Source organism: Cebus imitator, unplaced genomic scaffold (assembly GCF_001604975.1).
Source record: "Cebus imitator isolate Cc_AM_T3 unplaced genomic scaffold, Cebus_imitator-1.0 Scaffold704, whole genome shotgun sequence".
NCBI lineage: Eukaryota > Metazoa > Chordata > Mammalia > Primates > Cebidae > Cebus > Cebus imitator.
This window is the reverse complement of record NW_016108019.1, coordinates 296,586-312,826: the sequence shown is the minus strand read 5'-3', so window position 1 is coordinate 312,826 and position 16,241 is coordinate 296,586. Positions and strand designations below refer to the sequence as shown.

General features: G+C 40.8%; 2 protein-coding genes across 8 annotated transcripts in view; one reads left to right on the top strand and one right to left on the bottom strand.

Moving 5' to 3' along the window:
* Nucleotides 1–15,644, bottom strand: part of MARCHF8 (membrane associated ring-CH-type finger 8) — a 118,924-nt gene extending 103,280 nt beyond the window's left edge. For 3 of the 7 annotated variants that reach the window (XM_017518801.2, XM_017518807.2, XM_037735013.1), the window contains exon 1: nt 14,984–15,644. The gene's annotated coding sequence lies outside the window, so the exon portion shown is untranslated. Of the gene's footprint in view, nt 1–3,109; nt 6,081–14,983 lie in introns of those variants that run through there. The other 4 variants (XM_037735011.1, XM_017518800.2, XM_017518802.2 and 1 more) reach the window with 4 other exon arrangements.
* LOC108296333 (T-complex protein 1 subunit eta-like) lies at nt 6,600–8,453 on the top strand. Its single transcript, XM_017518808.2, is given in 2 exon segments — nt 6,600–7,285; nt 7,288–8,453. Coding segments are annotated over 2 exon segments (1,629 nt in total). The 5' UTR covers nt 6,600–6,678; the 3' UTR covers nt 8,310–8,453.
* Nucleotides 15,645–16,241: the final 597 nt, after the last annotated feature.

Genomic DNA, 16,241 nt, shown 5'->3' with positions numbered 1-16,241 from the left:
AAAAAAAAAAAAAGAATTGTGGAGACATATAAAAAGAACACAGAAGCCAGTCTGAAAGAGTTTACACAGGACAAATTTGAGATAATTTTAGTATAAAAATAATCACAGTAATGAATTATAGACCACTAAATAAATATATATATGAATCATTCAAATAAATAATTGAATAAATAAATAAATGGGATGTGAAGAGAAGGGGGAAAGGTCTTCCTTATAGTAAAATGCCAATTAATAGTTACAGAAGAAGTATGCAGTGGACAGTCATCACTGGACACTAAAACTAGTGGGTGAAAGTTTGATGAGAAATAGGGTATTAACACAGTGTCAATACATATTAACTAAAAAGAGAAAAACAGTATCATGGCAGTAGAGAAATCAGGCAGATACCAACTTAACCAATTGTCTCATGTTATTGGGCAATATTGGAACAAACTGATATCAGGTTGTTCCTAATATGTTGCACTGAGAAAAATATAAATAACTTTTTTGTTATCCTTGCATAAAATGTATGAACTGAACCTATCCACGAGAAAACTTCAGACAAGTACAAAGTGAGGGACATTCTAAAAAAATAACTGATCTGTACTCTTCCAAAACACCAACATCAAGAATGACAACGAGAGGTTAACAAAATACTCCAGATTAAAGGCGACTAAAGAAACATGACAATTTCACAGTGATTCTGGACTGGATACTGGACAGGGAAAACAAAAGGGCAATAAAGGACATTATTGAATTGCCCTATGAATTAGATAACAACACTGTACCAACTGTTAAATTTCTTGACTGGTAATTTTACTGTGGTTATGCGAGAGAACATCCTGGTTCTCAGAAATACATGTGAAGTGTTCTTAGTACCTATACAACTTAAACTCAAATGAATCCCAAAAAAAGCATTTTTATATATATGCATGTAAAGAAAGGGGGGAAAGAGTGATAAAGCTAATGAGGTAAAATACAAACAATTGGTGAATTTTAGTAAATTATATGTAGTAATTTATACTGTGTATTTTTTCTGTAAGTTACACATAAAGCAAAAGACAACTGGAAAATTAGATAAGCTTTTTTTTTTTTTTTTTTTTTAAACAAATACGGGGCAGACAAAAAGTCATGACCCCTCATATGTAAAGAAGCTATATAAAGCAAGTTTTTTAAAAAAGCACTTAACACCTCCACAAGATTAACAGGAAAAGACATGTACAGCCAACTGCACAAAAAGATGGCAAATAAACTTTTAAAGGAAAACAAAAACAAAAAGTCAATGAAAGGTGAGATGTTTCCACCTGTTAAATCAGTGATTTTTTTTTTTTTTTTCAAATACATCAACATTGGCAAGGATGCCCTAAAATGGCCACTCATACCTTGCTAGTGGAAGCATTAATTAGAATCTTTTAGGAAAGCAGTTCAGCAATGTGAATCAAGAGCCTTAAAAATATACACACCAGGCCAGGTGCAGTGGCTCACACCCGTAATCCCAGCACTTTAGAAAGCTGACATGGGTGAATCACCTGAGGTCAGGAGTTCAAGACCAGCCTGGCCAACATGGTGAACCCCCGTCTCCACTAAAAATAGAAAAAATAGCAGGGCATGGTGCCAGGTACCTGTGATCTCAGCTACTTGTGAGGCTGAGGCAGAATAGCTTGAACCCAGGAGGTGGAGGTTGCAGTGAGCCAAGAGCACGCCACTGCACTCCAGCCTAGGCAACAGAGTGAAACTGTCTCAAAAAAAAAAAAAGAGAGAGAGAGAAAAGGCTGAGCGTGGTGGCTCATGCCTGTAATCCCAGCACTTTGGGAGGCCAAGGCAGGCGGATCATGCGGTCAGGAGCTCAAGACTAAGCTAGCCAACACGGTGAAACTGTCTCTACTAAAAATACAAAAATTAGGCCAAGCGCAGTGGCCCACACCTGTAATCCCAGCACTTTGAGAGGCCAAGGCAGGCGCATCACGAGGTCAGGAGTTCAAGCTGAGGCTGGCCAACATGGTGAAACCCCATCTCTATTAAAAAAATACAAAAATTAGCTGGGCATGGGCTCCTGACTGTAATCCCAGCTACTTGGGAGGCTGAGGTAGGAGAATTGCTTGAACTGGACCCGGGAGGTGGAGGTTGCCGTGAGTCGAGATCACACCACTGGACTCCGGCCTGGGCTACAGAGCGAGACTCCATCTCAAAAAAGAAAAAAAAAATACAAAAATTAGCCAGGCACGGTGGCGGGTACCTGTAATCCCAGCTACTTGGGAGGCTGAGGCAGGAGAATTGCTTAAACCCGGGAGGCAGGGGTTGTAGTGAGCCAAGATGGCACCACTGCACTCCAGCCTGCGTGACAGAACAAGACTCCATCTCAAGAAAAAAAAAAAAAAAAGAATCCACGCCATTCTAGTTCGTAACACGCAAAGAAATAATCTAAACTGTGGACTAAAACTTTACCAAAGATATTCATTAAATGATAGCTATATAGTAGCAAAATTCCTTAAAATAATTCATATGTTAAACAACAGGGAAATGGTAAAGTAAACCACTTAGAATATAACCATAAAATGTAATATGCAGTCATTAAAAGTTATTAAAATCAGGAAATATGACATAATAAATGTTGAGAATAAAGTTTACAAAATGGGCAGTTAGGATGATCTTAAGTAAAAAAAAAAAATTCATAAAGCTCAGAACAGACACATTATAAACAGTGACTGTTTGAAAATGAATATAAGTAGGGAATGTGAACACCTGTCCCAGTCTCCAGTTTATCTAAGAGATCTCAACCCTCACCACCTGTGAACTACCACTGCTTACACATCATGGTGCCTGTCTCACTCCCTGCGCACTCCGACCGTTTCTTGAAGGTATGGCACCATCCCTGGCTACATTCAGTAAATATTTGCTGCTTCAAATTTACAAACTCTCCCACCTCATTTCATACATGTAAAAGCTGTATCTAGCTATTAAAGTCACCTGAAAATTGAAACCTATATTGAATACAAAGTTCATCAAAAACTAGTTTCACTTTTGTTTGCTTCTTTCGAATAAAAATATTAAGGAGGAAACATGCTTGGAGCTTTCTTTTGTTAACATCAGACTCCAAGGCAGGCTGAGACAATAAAAAGACACCACATACCTGCTAAGTGTTGTGCACTAGGACCACCAGTCGTATTGTCAGTTTATTTTCACGTCAAAGAACATTTGCGTTAGCAGTCTAATCTTAGCTACTACCAAAAAACACACCCATCTGTGTGCTGCAGAGCTCAGCCACTATCCAGGACCACACCCGGCTCCAGTTCTGCCCTATTCCCCGCTGATTCCACCTTCTACTTGGCAACTTTCTGCCTAATTAGCTGAGCAGAGCACAGTCAGGTAAGAGGAGGCTGTGAAGAAGGCTGGGAACATGGAGAAACCAGACAAGAGCAGGAAGACCTTAACCATGGCAGAGGGCCAGCTGGGCGGCGTTAAGTCTCTGCTTCTCGAGAGGGACAGTTTATCACCCCAGGGGACTTTGCCAGTGTCCTGGAGATATTTTTAGGTGCCACAAGGGTGGGGGAGCTAATGGCACCTAGTAGGAAGAGGCCAGGGATGCTACTAAACATCCTACAATACACAAAACAGTTCTCCACAACAAAGAATTATCCAACCCCAATTGTCAACAGAGCTAAGATCAAGAAATCCTACCATAAACTGATGCATCCACTAGTACAGTGGAGTCTACTGTACAGTACAATTCAGCAGGAACAAGACACCCAGTGGTTAAAGGAGATCTGAGGTAGTTCAGAAAATGTAAACACACACATGACCTCCTCACTCAGATGCTAAGATGACTAAAATTCTACCTCAGGAATTGGGAATGAGAGCACCATAATTTAATAAAAGTAGTAAGAATGCTTTTTTCCCCAAGGACTTACTCTTATACATATCTTTTATTTCTTCAGACTGCTTCACAGCAGAAACTGTAAGAAAATAACACTATCAAAATTGCCCAGACTGGGAAACATCTCTAGAGAACTTGGCAACACACCCACATAGTCAATGACAAATTTAGCTGTGTATCTTAACAGGACCTAAGAACTCAAACTCAAAGTTCCCAGCTTAGTTTAAGGGAAAGTGTCAAGCATTCAAAGATCACTCAAAAAGAAGAAAAGGGTTGCTTTCCCAGATGAATCATCAAGAGCTACACAAGACTTAGAGGAGTAACATTTTCAAAACTGAGAACAGTACTTACGTACTTAAAAAAAAAAATGCAGATTTAAAAAAAAGTGTATGAATCATCATTATTATAATTTGGTTAAAGTCATGACCACTGAGTCACACCATAATAGGTTTTTAAAAATTATTTTAACAACCTTATCATGCCATAATTTCCACCCATAGGAGGCCAGACGGTTAGTCATCCAGTACTATCCCTGGCTGGCTGGGGCTTAAATAACTTCAACCTGTCTCTAAAGCATCATTTTGCCTATCTATCTTGACCTCTGTTCTTTCAGTGTTAGGAAATGCCCACCACTTAAGGTGGCCTACTTCAATGTTGGACAGGGGATAGCTGTTAGGAATGTGTCCATTAATGCTGAATCAAGAGCACCTTCCGTTCTACAACGGGTATTAGTTTTGAATCATGTGAAACAAGCCTAATTATTCTCTATTAAGCAGCCCTTCAAGCTTCTATAAGATTATCTTGTCTTCCTCACCCAAGCCTTTTTCTTTTCCAAGTTGTAAAATGCACTTTCCCCACAAGCTAGCTTTTTAAGTGATACAATTAAGATTCAACAGGAACCAAAAAACCCAGAATGGCAGAACTGAAAGGAATCAGAGACCAGTCAGTCCAAACCCAATCCTATTTTTATAAATGAGTAAATAAGGCAGAGAAAGATGAAGCAGGGCTGCTTGCCAGAGGTCAAGCTTCTCAGAAAACTCAAGAGCAGAATTCAAGTTTAGTTTCCGAATTCTTTTGCCCTTCAGAACTGTACCAAGCTGTACAGATGTTGTGGAAAAGGATTTACATTTTTTGTTTTATGAAAATATAGAGACTAAGAGAAAAGATGATCCACTTAGCAATAATTTGTACTAAAAGGGATGCAGGTGAAAAAAACTAGGTAATATAACTTTAAAAAAAAACAACATAAGAAAGGAAATGTAGTCACAGACTACCACCTGGCTCTGCAGATGAATAGTTGTCACTAAATATTTATTATTGATTTCACTAAAAGTAGGGATGTAACCATAGTCAAAGAGTGGAAAAAGGTAAATGAGGAGTTTAAGATGTCTAAATCCTCAACTATCAAAATAGGAAGGCAATGCATAATATTTAAAGTTGATCAATAACAATGGTATAAACATGTTTAGAAATATTAAAAGTAGCTACTATCAACAAGAAAGTTTGCCTCTATTTTTTATTACAAGACTTTATGCTCCCTATTTTTTTTTTTTTTTAAATATATTACCTAGGCTAGTCTTGAATTCCTGGCCTCAAGCACGCCTTCCACCTCAGCCTCTGAAAGTGCTGGGATTATAGGCACAAGCCACTGTGCCCGGCCCTATGTTCCCTATTTTAAAGCAATGTCCAAGTATTATTTTGATAAAAATTTCAACATTAATTTTAAGAGACAGAAAAATAAGGGATTGGTAATAGATAACGTTGTAGGCAAGTTAATAGGGGAAAGAGCACCAAAACACCATTAGTGGGAGTACAGATTGAAATAAAAATGGGACAACCAATTGCCACTATACAATTTAAACCCCCTGTGACCAAGCAATTCCACTTTTAGGGCTCTAGACTGTAAAAATACACCCATAAATGTTCAAAGACATAAGTACAAGAATGATCACTGTGACACAATTTTAAAAGATACAAATCAGAGCATACTAAATATCCACTAACAGGGGAAGGGTTGAATAACTCATGAATATATGTACCCATATATTCTTCACTCATCCCACAAATATTTATTGATTTCGAGGTACTAAGTATAGAGTAGTAAACGGCCAGGCGCAGTGGTTCCTGCTTGTAATGCCAACACTTTGGGAGGCCAAGGCAGGCAGATCACGAAGTCAGGAGATCGAGACCATCCTAGCTAATGGTGAAACCCCGTCTCTACTAAAAATACAAACAATGAGCCAGGTGTGTTGGCATGCGCCTGCAGTCTCAGGTACCCAAGAGACTGAGGCAAGAGAATCACCTGAACCCCGGAGGCAGAGGCTGCAGTGAGCCGAGATCACGCCACTGCACTCCAGCCTGGGTGACAGAGTGAGACTCCATCTCAAAAAAAAAAAAAAGAGTAGTAAACAAAACAACCTGCAAAGGAATACTACATAATTATTAAAAGGGAGACTGTGGATCTGTATGTATTGATACAACCAATTGTATGTGTAGTATGATCCCACTTTTATTAAAATACCCAGCAAAATTAGATCAGACTTTTTATTTACTTACAGTATTTTAATTTTTTAGCATTGTAACATTACCCATATAGCTCTTTTAAAGACAATAAAGACATACGCTTGTCAGATTGGATAAAAGCAGTAACAAAGGAAATCAAAAAAGAATGGATGGAAGGGGCTGGGCGCAGTGGCTCACGCCTGTAATCCCACCACTTTGGGAGGCCAAGACGGGCTGATCACGAGGTCAAGAGATTGGGACCGGCTCGGCGGCCGGGTCTCGGAGAAGAAGGAGCGTGGCGGGACGCTGAATAAGCTTCCAAAATGATGCCCATGCCAGTTATCCTGTTGAAAGAGGGGACTGATACCTCCCAAGGCATCCCCCAGCTTGTGAGTAACATCAGTGCCTGTCAGGTGATTGCTGAGGCTGTAAGAACCACCTTGGGTCCTCGTGGTATGGACAAGCTTATTGTGGATGGCAGAAGCAAAGCAACAATTTCTAATGATGGGGCCACAATTCTGAAACTTCTTGATGTTGTCCATCCTGCAATAAAGACTTTGGTGGACACTGCCAAATCCCAAGATGCTGAGGTGGGTGATGGCACCACCTCAGTGACCTTGCTCACTGCAGAGTTTCTGAAGCAGGTGAAACCCTATGTGGAGGAAGGTTTACACCCACAGATCATCATTCGAGCTTTCTGCACAGCCACCCAGCTGGCAGTTAACAAGATCAAAGAGATTGCTGTGACTGTGAAGAAGGCAGATAAAGTGGAGCAGAGGAAGCTGCTGGAGAAGTGTGCCATGACTGCTCTGAGCTCCAAGCTGATCTCCCAGCAGAAAGCTTTCTTTGCTAAGATGGTGGTGGATGCAGTGATGATGCTTGATGATTTGCTGCAGCTTAAAATGATTGGAATCAAGAAGGTACAGGGTGGAGCCTTGAGGGTTCTCAGCTGGTAGCTGGCGTTATATTCAAGAAGACTTTCTCTTATGCTGGGTTTGAAATGCAACCCAAAAAGTACCACAATCCAAAGATTGTCCTTTTGAATGTTGAGCTTGAGTTGAAAGCTGAGAAAGAAAATGCTGAGATAAGAGTCCACACAGTTGAGGATTATCAGGCAATTGTTGATGCTGAGTGGAACATTCTCTATGACAAGTTAGAGAAGATCTATCATTCTGGAGCCAAAGTTGTCTTGTCCAAACTCCCCAATGGGGATGTGGCCACCCAGTACTTTGCTGACAGGGACATGTTCTGTGCTGGCCGAGTACCTGAGGAGGATCTGCAGAGGACAATGATGGCCTGTGGAGGCTCAATCCGGACCAGTGTGAATGCTCTGTCAGCAGATGTGCTGGGTCGATGCCAGGTGTTTGAAGAAACCCAGAATGGAGGCGAGAGGTACAATTTTTTTACTGGCTGCCCCAAGGCCAAGACATGCACCTTCATCCTTCGTGGTGGTGCTGCGCAGTTTATGGAGGACACAGAGTGGTCCCTGCATGATGCCATCATGATCGTCAGGAGAGCCATCAAGAATGATTCAGTGGTGGCTGGTGGTGGGGCCATTGAGATGGAGCTCTCCGAGTACCTGCAGGATTACTCAAGGACCATTCCTGGAAAACAGCAGCTGTTGATTGGGGCATATGCCAAGGCTTTGGAGATTATCCCACACCAGCTGTGTGACAATAACGGCTTTGATGCCACAAACATTCTCAACAAGCTATGGGCTTGGCATGCCCAGGGGGGCACATGGTATAGGGTAGATATCAACAACGAGGACATTGCTGACAACTTTGAGCCTTTTGTGTGGGAGCCAGCTATAGTGCGGATCAATGCCCTGACAGCAGCCTCTGAGGCTGCATGCCTGATCGTGTCTGTAGGTGAAACCATCAAGAACCCTCACTCGACTGTGGATGCTCCCCCAGCAGCTGGCTGGGGCCGTGGTCATGGCCACCCCCACTGAGAGGCACCTCATTCATCACATGACTGGCTGGCTGCTGGGTGCACTTACTCTCCTTGGTTTGGTTACATGATTTTGCAATGAAGGGGTAGTAATTGGCCCACTCTCTTGTCACTGGAGGCTATTTAAATAAAATGTCCGACTTAGGGGAAAGAAAAAAAAAGAGAGATTGGGACCATCCTGGCCAACATGGTGAAACCCTGTCTCTACTAAAAAAATAGAAAAATTAGCTGGGCGTGGTGGTGCGCGCCTATAGTCCCAGCTACTCGGGAGGCTGAGGCAGGAGAATTGCTTGAACGTGGGAGGGAAAGGTTGCAGTGAGCCAATATCGCACCACTGCACTCCAGCCTAGCCTAGCGCCTGGCGCCTGGTGCCAGACAGAGCGAGACTCTGTCTCAAAAAAAAAAAAAAAAAAAAAAAAAAAAAAAAAAAGAACACAGGGAGGGAAAGAATCTACTTTTTTGTAAGTCTCTCTCTACAGTAAAATAGGAAAGATGCACATGATTTTCACTTCTAGATTTTACCAACATATATGCAATCTTACTTCTAAGTGTATAAACATATATTTCAAGAAATTCTCTCACATATTCACAAGAAAAACTAAGTAACATTCTAAATTTTCATCAATGAAAGAACGAACCAATTGTGATCTATTTGTACAATAAAACACCATACAGTAGTTATTAAAACTCAAACCACAAAAGCACAATTCTGGAGAAAAACCTCACATATTATAGAACACACACAGAATAAAATTATTTATGTAAAACTTTTTGAAAAGGGAAAAAAAAAAACTATCTTTACTTATGTATGGATATACATGGACCCATAGATTTAAAACATGAGATACCGCTTCTCAGCCTAAACATCTGACAATATTAAGGACACAGAACAAGAACTCCAACATCTGCTAATGTAAATGCATACTGGTACTACCACTATGGAAAATAATTTGTATTATGATAGTCTCCCAAGATTCCTGTCCATGGTTATTTAAACACTAATCTGAGTATAGCTGTGAAGGGACCATGAAGACAAAATAGAAAGAGTAATCTAGATTATCCCAGTAGACCCAATAAATCACATGAGCCCTTAAAAGCAGAGAATGATCTCCATCTAGAGAAGAAAAAAAAATATATATGAGTCAGAAAGATACAAAGCATGAGAGAGATTCCAATCTCCTACTTCCAGGCTTTGAAGATGAAGTTAAGAAAGGAGGTCATAAGGCAAGGAATGTGAGTGGCCTGTAGAAGCTGAGAATGACCACCAGCTGACATCCAGCAAAGACACATGGACCTCAGTCCTACAACCGTATGAACTGAATTCTACCAACAACCCAAATAAGTGTGGAAGTGGATTTCTCTCCAGAGCATCCAGAAAAGAATGCAGTCCTACTGACAACTTGATTTCAGCCTCACAAGACCCAGAGGAGATAACCCAGCCAAGCCTACTGCACTTCTGACTTATCGGACCATGAAATTTCAAAATGTGAGTTGTTTTAAGGCTCTAAGTTTGTGGTACTTTGTTACCAGCAACAGAAAACTACTACTAGAAAAGATGAAGAAACACATTATCCTGCAACCCAGCAGCTACACACCTGACCATACACAAAGAGAAACTCTTGCCCAAGTGCACAAGAAGACATGCACAATATTCACATCACCATTGCTCATGACAGACAAAAAACTGACAATCCAGTCATTCATCAATACTACAAAGAACAAATTGTGGAATATTAATAATGTAACACAGTAAAACAATGAGACACCAATGAACTACAGCCACACAAAAATATGAATGAGTCTCAAATCTCATATGGAATAAAAAAGGAAGTGAAAGAAGTATATACATAATACAATTCTAGTTATAAAGTTCAATAGCACATAGGGAAAAACAACACGGCTTAGAGATACAAATGTGGTAAAACTATAGCAATGAAATAATAAAAACAAAATTCAGGGTAGCAGTTATGTCTCTGGGACACGAATGAGGTCAGAGAGGGGAGACCAAGGGCATCAAATACAATGCTGATTGTTCCTAACTGGTGATTACAGAATAACAGCACTCAAATTCCATATGTAATTTATAAATATAATATCTACTCAATATTTAAAAAATGAAAACATCAGCTGGGCGAAGTGGCTCACGCCTATAATCCCAGCACTTTGGGAGGCCAAGGTGGGTGGATTGCCTGAGCTCAGGAGTTCGAGACCAGCCTGGGCAACATGGCAAAACCCCATCTTTAAAAAAAAAAAAAAATGAAAACATCTAGATAATCAAATTTCTACGTAACAAAAAAGAACTTTTTTATTTTCTTTTGCCAAGACATGTTCATTGAAAAGAATAAATCAAAAAATATAAAAAGTTAAATCATTTTTAAAAATCACCTAAAATTCTCACCACCTAGACATAACCGGTAACAATTTGCTTAACATCCTTCCAGGCATCTCCTATGAGTATACATAAACTATTTCACATAAAATCTCAGCATATATACACATAGGTATATGTTCAGCCTATAAATGCTTTTTAGGCCCTTTTAAAAGGGTTCTATATTTTATTCTGGACATTTAAAATGTATTTGCACAATATGTGGCCTTTTGTGACTGTCTTTTATCACTTAGAATAACGTTTTCAAGGTTCATCCATTTGTAGCATGAGTCAGTACTTCATTCCTTTTTATGCCTGAATAATAGTCCACTGCATGGATAAACCACATTATTTAAACCATTCTTCAGCCGATACATGTTTGAGTTGTTTCAACTTTTTGGCTCTTATGACGACTGCTACTGCGAACATTTACACACAACACAGATATGTTTTCATTTCTCTTGACTATATACCTAAGAGTGGAACTGCTTTGTCATGCTTTATCTCATATTTAGCCATTTCAAGAACTGACAGAACTGTTTCTCAAAGCAGTTGCACCACTTTACATTCCAACATGTAGATTCCAATTTCTCCACAACCTCACCAATGCTTATTATTACATGTCTTTTTGATTATACACAGCCATCTTAGTTTACTAAGAAGCTTACTTAGTCACCATCTTAGTTACTTAGTTGGTGTAACATGGTATTTCACTGTGGTTTTGATTTCCATTTACATGGTGGCTAATGATGTCAAACACCTTTTCATGTACTTACTGGCCATTTTTATGTCTCGTCTGAAGAAATGTCTATTCAAACCCTGTGTCCATTTTTTGAGTTCTTTTTTATGACTGAGGTATAAGAGTTCCTTAAGTACTTTGGAAACTAGACCTTTAATAGATACATGGTTTTCTCATACCAAACACTGGGGAGCATGTGGACAGAATAACAAGAACTCTCACACTGCTTGTAGGACAGTAAAACAGTAGAACTACCTTGGAAAGCAATTTGTATTTAGTAAAGTTACTGGTGTACACACTGGACAAGCAACAAACTCCAATGCTAGATGTATATTCCAGATAAATTCTTAACCTTTCAGGAAAAACATGGATGACACTTAGTAACCTAATTTAAGTTAAAAAGTTGCAGGAAAAAAAATGCACATAGCATGATCCCATTTATATAAAGTTCAAAAATATGCATAAGCAAACAATATTTTGAGGGGATCTATACATATCAAGTAAAATAACATTATCAAGAAAGCAGGCCAGGCGCAGTGGCTCACATCTGTAATCCCTGCACTTTGGGAGGCTAAAACAGGTAGATCACTTGAGGTCAGGAATTTGAGACCAGTCCAGCCAACAAGGTAAAAGCCAGTCTCTACAAAAAACACAAAAATTAGTAGTGCATGGTGGCGCATGCCTGTAGTCCCAGCTACTAGAGAGGCTAAGGCAGGAGAATCACTTGAACCCAGGAGGCAGAGTTGCAATGAGACGAGACTGCACCATTGCTCTCCATTCAGCCTAAGTGACAGAGCAAGACTCTTGTCTCAAAAAAGAAAAAAGAAAACAAAGAAATGATAGACATAGAATTCAGCATGCTGGTTACTTCTGAGAGGAAGGAAGAAGTACACAGGAGGTTTCAATGCTATTGGTGATACTCTTTTTTCAATGCATGGTTTTATATGCGTGACACATTTAGTAAACATTTTTTCAAAGAGCTTCACTGACAACTGAAGGTCTTTCTAATACAGAAAGACACCAAAGTGGTTCAATCCAAATATAATGCAGATGACAGCATCACAGTGAACTAAAAACCACACATACACAATACTGTGAAGTATTTTAAATCCAACAAAGTGTATGTTTTGTAGAACTGAGAAGACAGATTCCCCACCCTTCTCTGCTTCTTTCCACTATTCTGTCCACCTCTGTCTTCCTGATCCTGCCTTTACTTCCATGTCTTGGATTCACTTCTACCTCCTCCAGAAAGCTTTTCTCTTCAATATATCAACCTGAGGGTGGCACCCATCCTTCCTCTCAATTTCCGTAGCATTTGTACCTCTTCAAAGCCTTCATCACATTATCCTCAGATTACATGTTTTAACTCCTCTATCAGAAATAAGCACCTGGAAAACTAGAACACTGGTCACAACATCAACCTGGTTCTCCAAACATACCAATTTCTTTTTCGCCTACTGAATGAATAAATGAATTAGAAAATTCAGGCATTTCCAAGTGAGTTAAGAAACTGGATGTGGCCTATTTAAAAAAAAAAAAAAAAAAAAAACTCAAAGAAATGAAAAGTTTTAAATTACAGTCCTTGAAAAAGAATTTCAAAATTGAAAACCCTTCAATACAGCAAAGACAAAGCTGACAACAGTCAGATAAAATATAAAATGTTTATAATGCATATAGTGACAATTTTCCATATTCATAGGGGACAGAGTAAGAAGGCATAAGAACAACTTCCTAAGGGGTAATTTAGCATCAGAACAGTCCACGGCTTTAGAAAATGTCTTGCAGTCAACCACAAACTTGGGGAACAGGTAGGGTTGTAAAGTATCTTTTACAGGCAGGAAAAAAAGCACATACCATTTCAAGGCTCAAAAAAATGAGGTTACTTTTAGAAATTTCAGCAATATTTTAAACTTGCTTTCAGATATTTTAAACTACTTACCACCAAAAGTATAAACCTGAACATCATGTGATTATGACAGAAATGGCAAGGAAAAAGGGAAAAAAAAGAGAAACCACAAGTGAATCAACGACATCCCTCAAGAACCAGACGCTACAACTGACAACAAATAGGGTTTCTTGGCTGCTTGAATCAATTCATTCCAGCTCTGCTTTGAGCTAGTTTCTTCCTGGCACTAATTTAAAGGAGACAAAAATGTTGGAACTAAGGCTGCCAGATTTAGCGAATATAAATACAGCAAGCCCAGTTACACTTTAATTTCACACAAACAACGAATCACTTTTTTCAGTACAAGTATGCCCCCATGTAGTATTTATACTAAAAATGTATTCACTGTTTATCCGAGATTCGTATCAACGAGGCCTCCTGTATTTTATCTGGAGAGTCTAGCTGGAGCCAAAAGATAGAAAAGTAATCAATCCAATTTCCTCATTTTGCAGTAGAAACTGAGAACCAAAGAAAGGAACTGACTTGCTTAAGCTGCTTAAAGATGAGGGAAGTTGGCTTTGAAAAGAGAAAACCTTTACACCACGTCACCTTGTACCACTTATAGTCCGTTCCACCTCCAATTCTTGATCAACTCACAGAAGCACCAAGCAGACAAGCTGTGAAAGGGTATGATTTCTCTCTTGTAACATTAAACTTCAAGTTTCAGTACATCTCTTAGAACCCTAATCTCCAAAAACAATTAGGAAACTATGCGTTATTCTTTAAAAAAAAAAAAAAAAAAATTCCTGGTACTTTTGTCTACACACTACCGCCCCATACTCTGTTTATATGTTCACTCACCATATGAAATAGGACATCCTTTTCTCCTAAACTCAATTCTCTCAAAATTCACAATTTTCTTGCTTCAGGGTCTCAAGATTTCGCACAGGTGCATGTTCACATTATTCCATGACTCTTAACGACTTTAATTCCTATGCTCCTTCAGTTTTCACATTTTTTTAGAGTTTTTATATTTTTCACATATGTCCTAACCCATTCGGTTGGCCTCAAAGGTCTTCCACTTCCATTCTGTATCTAAGCAACTAAATCAGCAATGAGGCATGAAGTCTCACTATTATAAACATACACTCACTTCCCCAGGGACTGGGATGCAAGAAAAGATGGAAAAAGTCTTTATCAGAAATTTCGGGGGCTTTTTTGGTATGTGAGAGTTATACTACTTGTCTCTGTAATTACATAGCATGCAATCTAACAAGAGAAAATTAATAGAAAACTCCACACATGTAAATAACTCATTTTCCAGATCTCATCAAATTAAAAAATACACAAAACATCTCCTAACTCCATATGGAGCTCTTCTACCTATGACTCCCAAGGGTCCTTAAGGGCAGTTAGCGTGGGGGTGAGAATAGTGATAGCGAAGCAGAAAACGTTTCCATTTTTTATTTATTTATTTTTACAATTTGGGCTTTGAAACAGTTTTGAGAAAAAAAGGTTCTGATGCATTAAAGAAACATAAAACGGTAACATAAACCATTATAACCCCCACCCAGTAAGTTTCATATTAAAAACTTCACCCAGGTGGTCAGGAATCCAACTTTTAAGATGAAAACCGATTTAAAGAGCAACGAAAAGTTAGCAATTAAAGGAGAAAATAGCTACCTATGCTTTCCCTCTGGCACCCTCAATGAACGCAGGTCTCTCAGGATCAGACGTCAGACGTGGAAGGTCCTCACGGATCGCTAGTCCGAGACTACATTTTACAGATGTGCAAACTCAGGCCAAGGACGAGGGCTGCCGGGCCCCAAAGTCTCACAGCCAGTCAGGGAAAGGAATTCGCCTGGGAGCCGGGGAGGCCGGCCTAGGGCCCTCCGAGCCGACTGCCCCTGCCGTTCCCGGTTCGGCTCGGCCCGGCCCAAGGACAGACGCAAGCACCGGGGCGGAAGGACCCACAGCCCGGAGTCGCGCTGCCGCTCCGCAGGCTCCAAGCCAGGCCCCCAGCCCAGGGGCAGCGCAGGGCCGGGACCTCGGCGGTCGCCCCCGCCCGACCCACCTGTCGCGGACTGCGCGGCCGGCAGCCACACCCCCTGCCTGGGCTGGGGGCTCGGCCGCCCTGATTGGAGTCCAGCGGCGGCGGCGGCGCGCCGCGTGGGAGACGCCAGTCCTAGAGACCACTGAAGTTACCTCAGGTGGGCTCCGAGCTGGCGGCGCGACCGCCCCAGCCTGCCTCGAGCATGCCCGAGACGCGAACGCCGCAGGGCCGCACCTCCGCCAGCGCGTCGCCTGTTTACACTCCTCCGCGGGAGGACGCCGACTGGCAGGTCACGTGACGCCAGCGTCCCTTGTCCGCCAGGGTTGGGCGGAGGCGTTGCCCTGGCGACGACGCCGCGCTGGGGGCGGGCTGCAGCGGGTGCGGCTGCGCGGCCCTTCTCTGCTTCCACCCTTTCGCTGTGCCCAGGCGAGAAACCACCCGGCTTGGAACGGAAGAGACTTAACCCAGCTCCGCCTTTGTCATTTAGTGTCTCCTGGGCCTGCTACCATATGTTATTAATATAAGGGTTCTGGAAGGGAAGGGAATTTTGTCTGGCAAAAGGATGCTGTACTTGGAGAAAAAAATGGAAAATACTTTCTTACCTGAGGCTATCAAACGGGAGGGAAAGCGAAGTAATAAGTCATGTCAGTTTTTGCCTTGACAGATTTTTGTTTGCGTTCGCTCTCTAACCTGGACTGAAAGGCAGATGCCCACAACATAACCCTCTCCGCCAGAGAAACTTCCTACTTTTAAGGTTTTCTTCTTAATTTTTTTATGGGGATTCGTCTTTGTGTACATACAGACGTCTAAATATTTGATTCTGCATTCAGCTTTTGCCAATATCAAATTTTCCTAATTATTCCTCTGTCACCTTCATCACTGTCTACC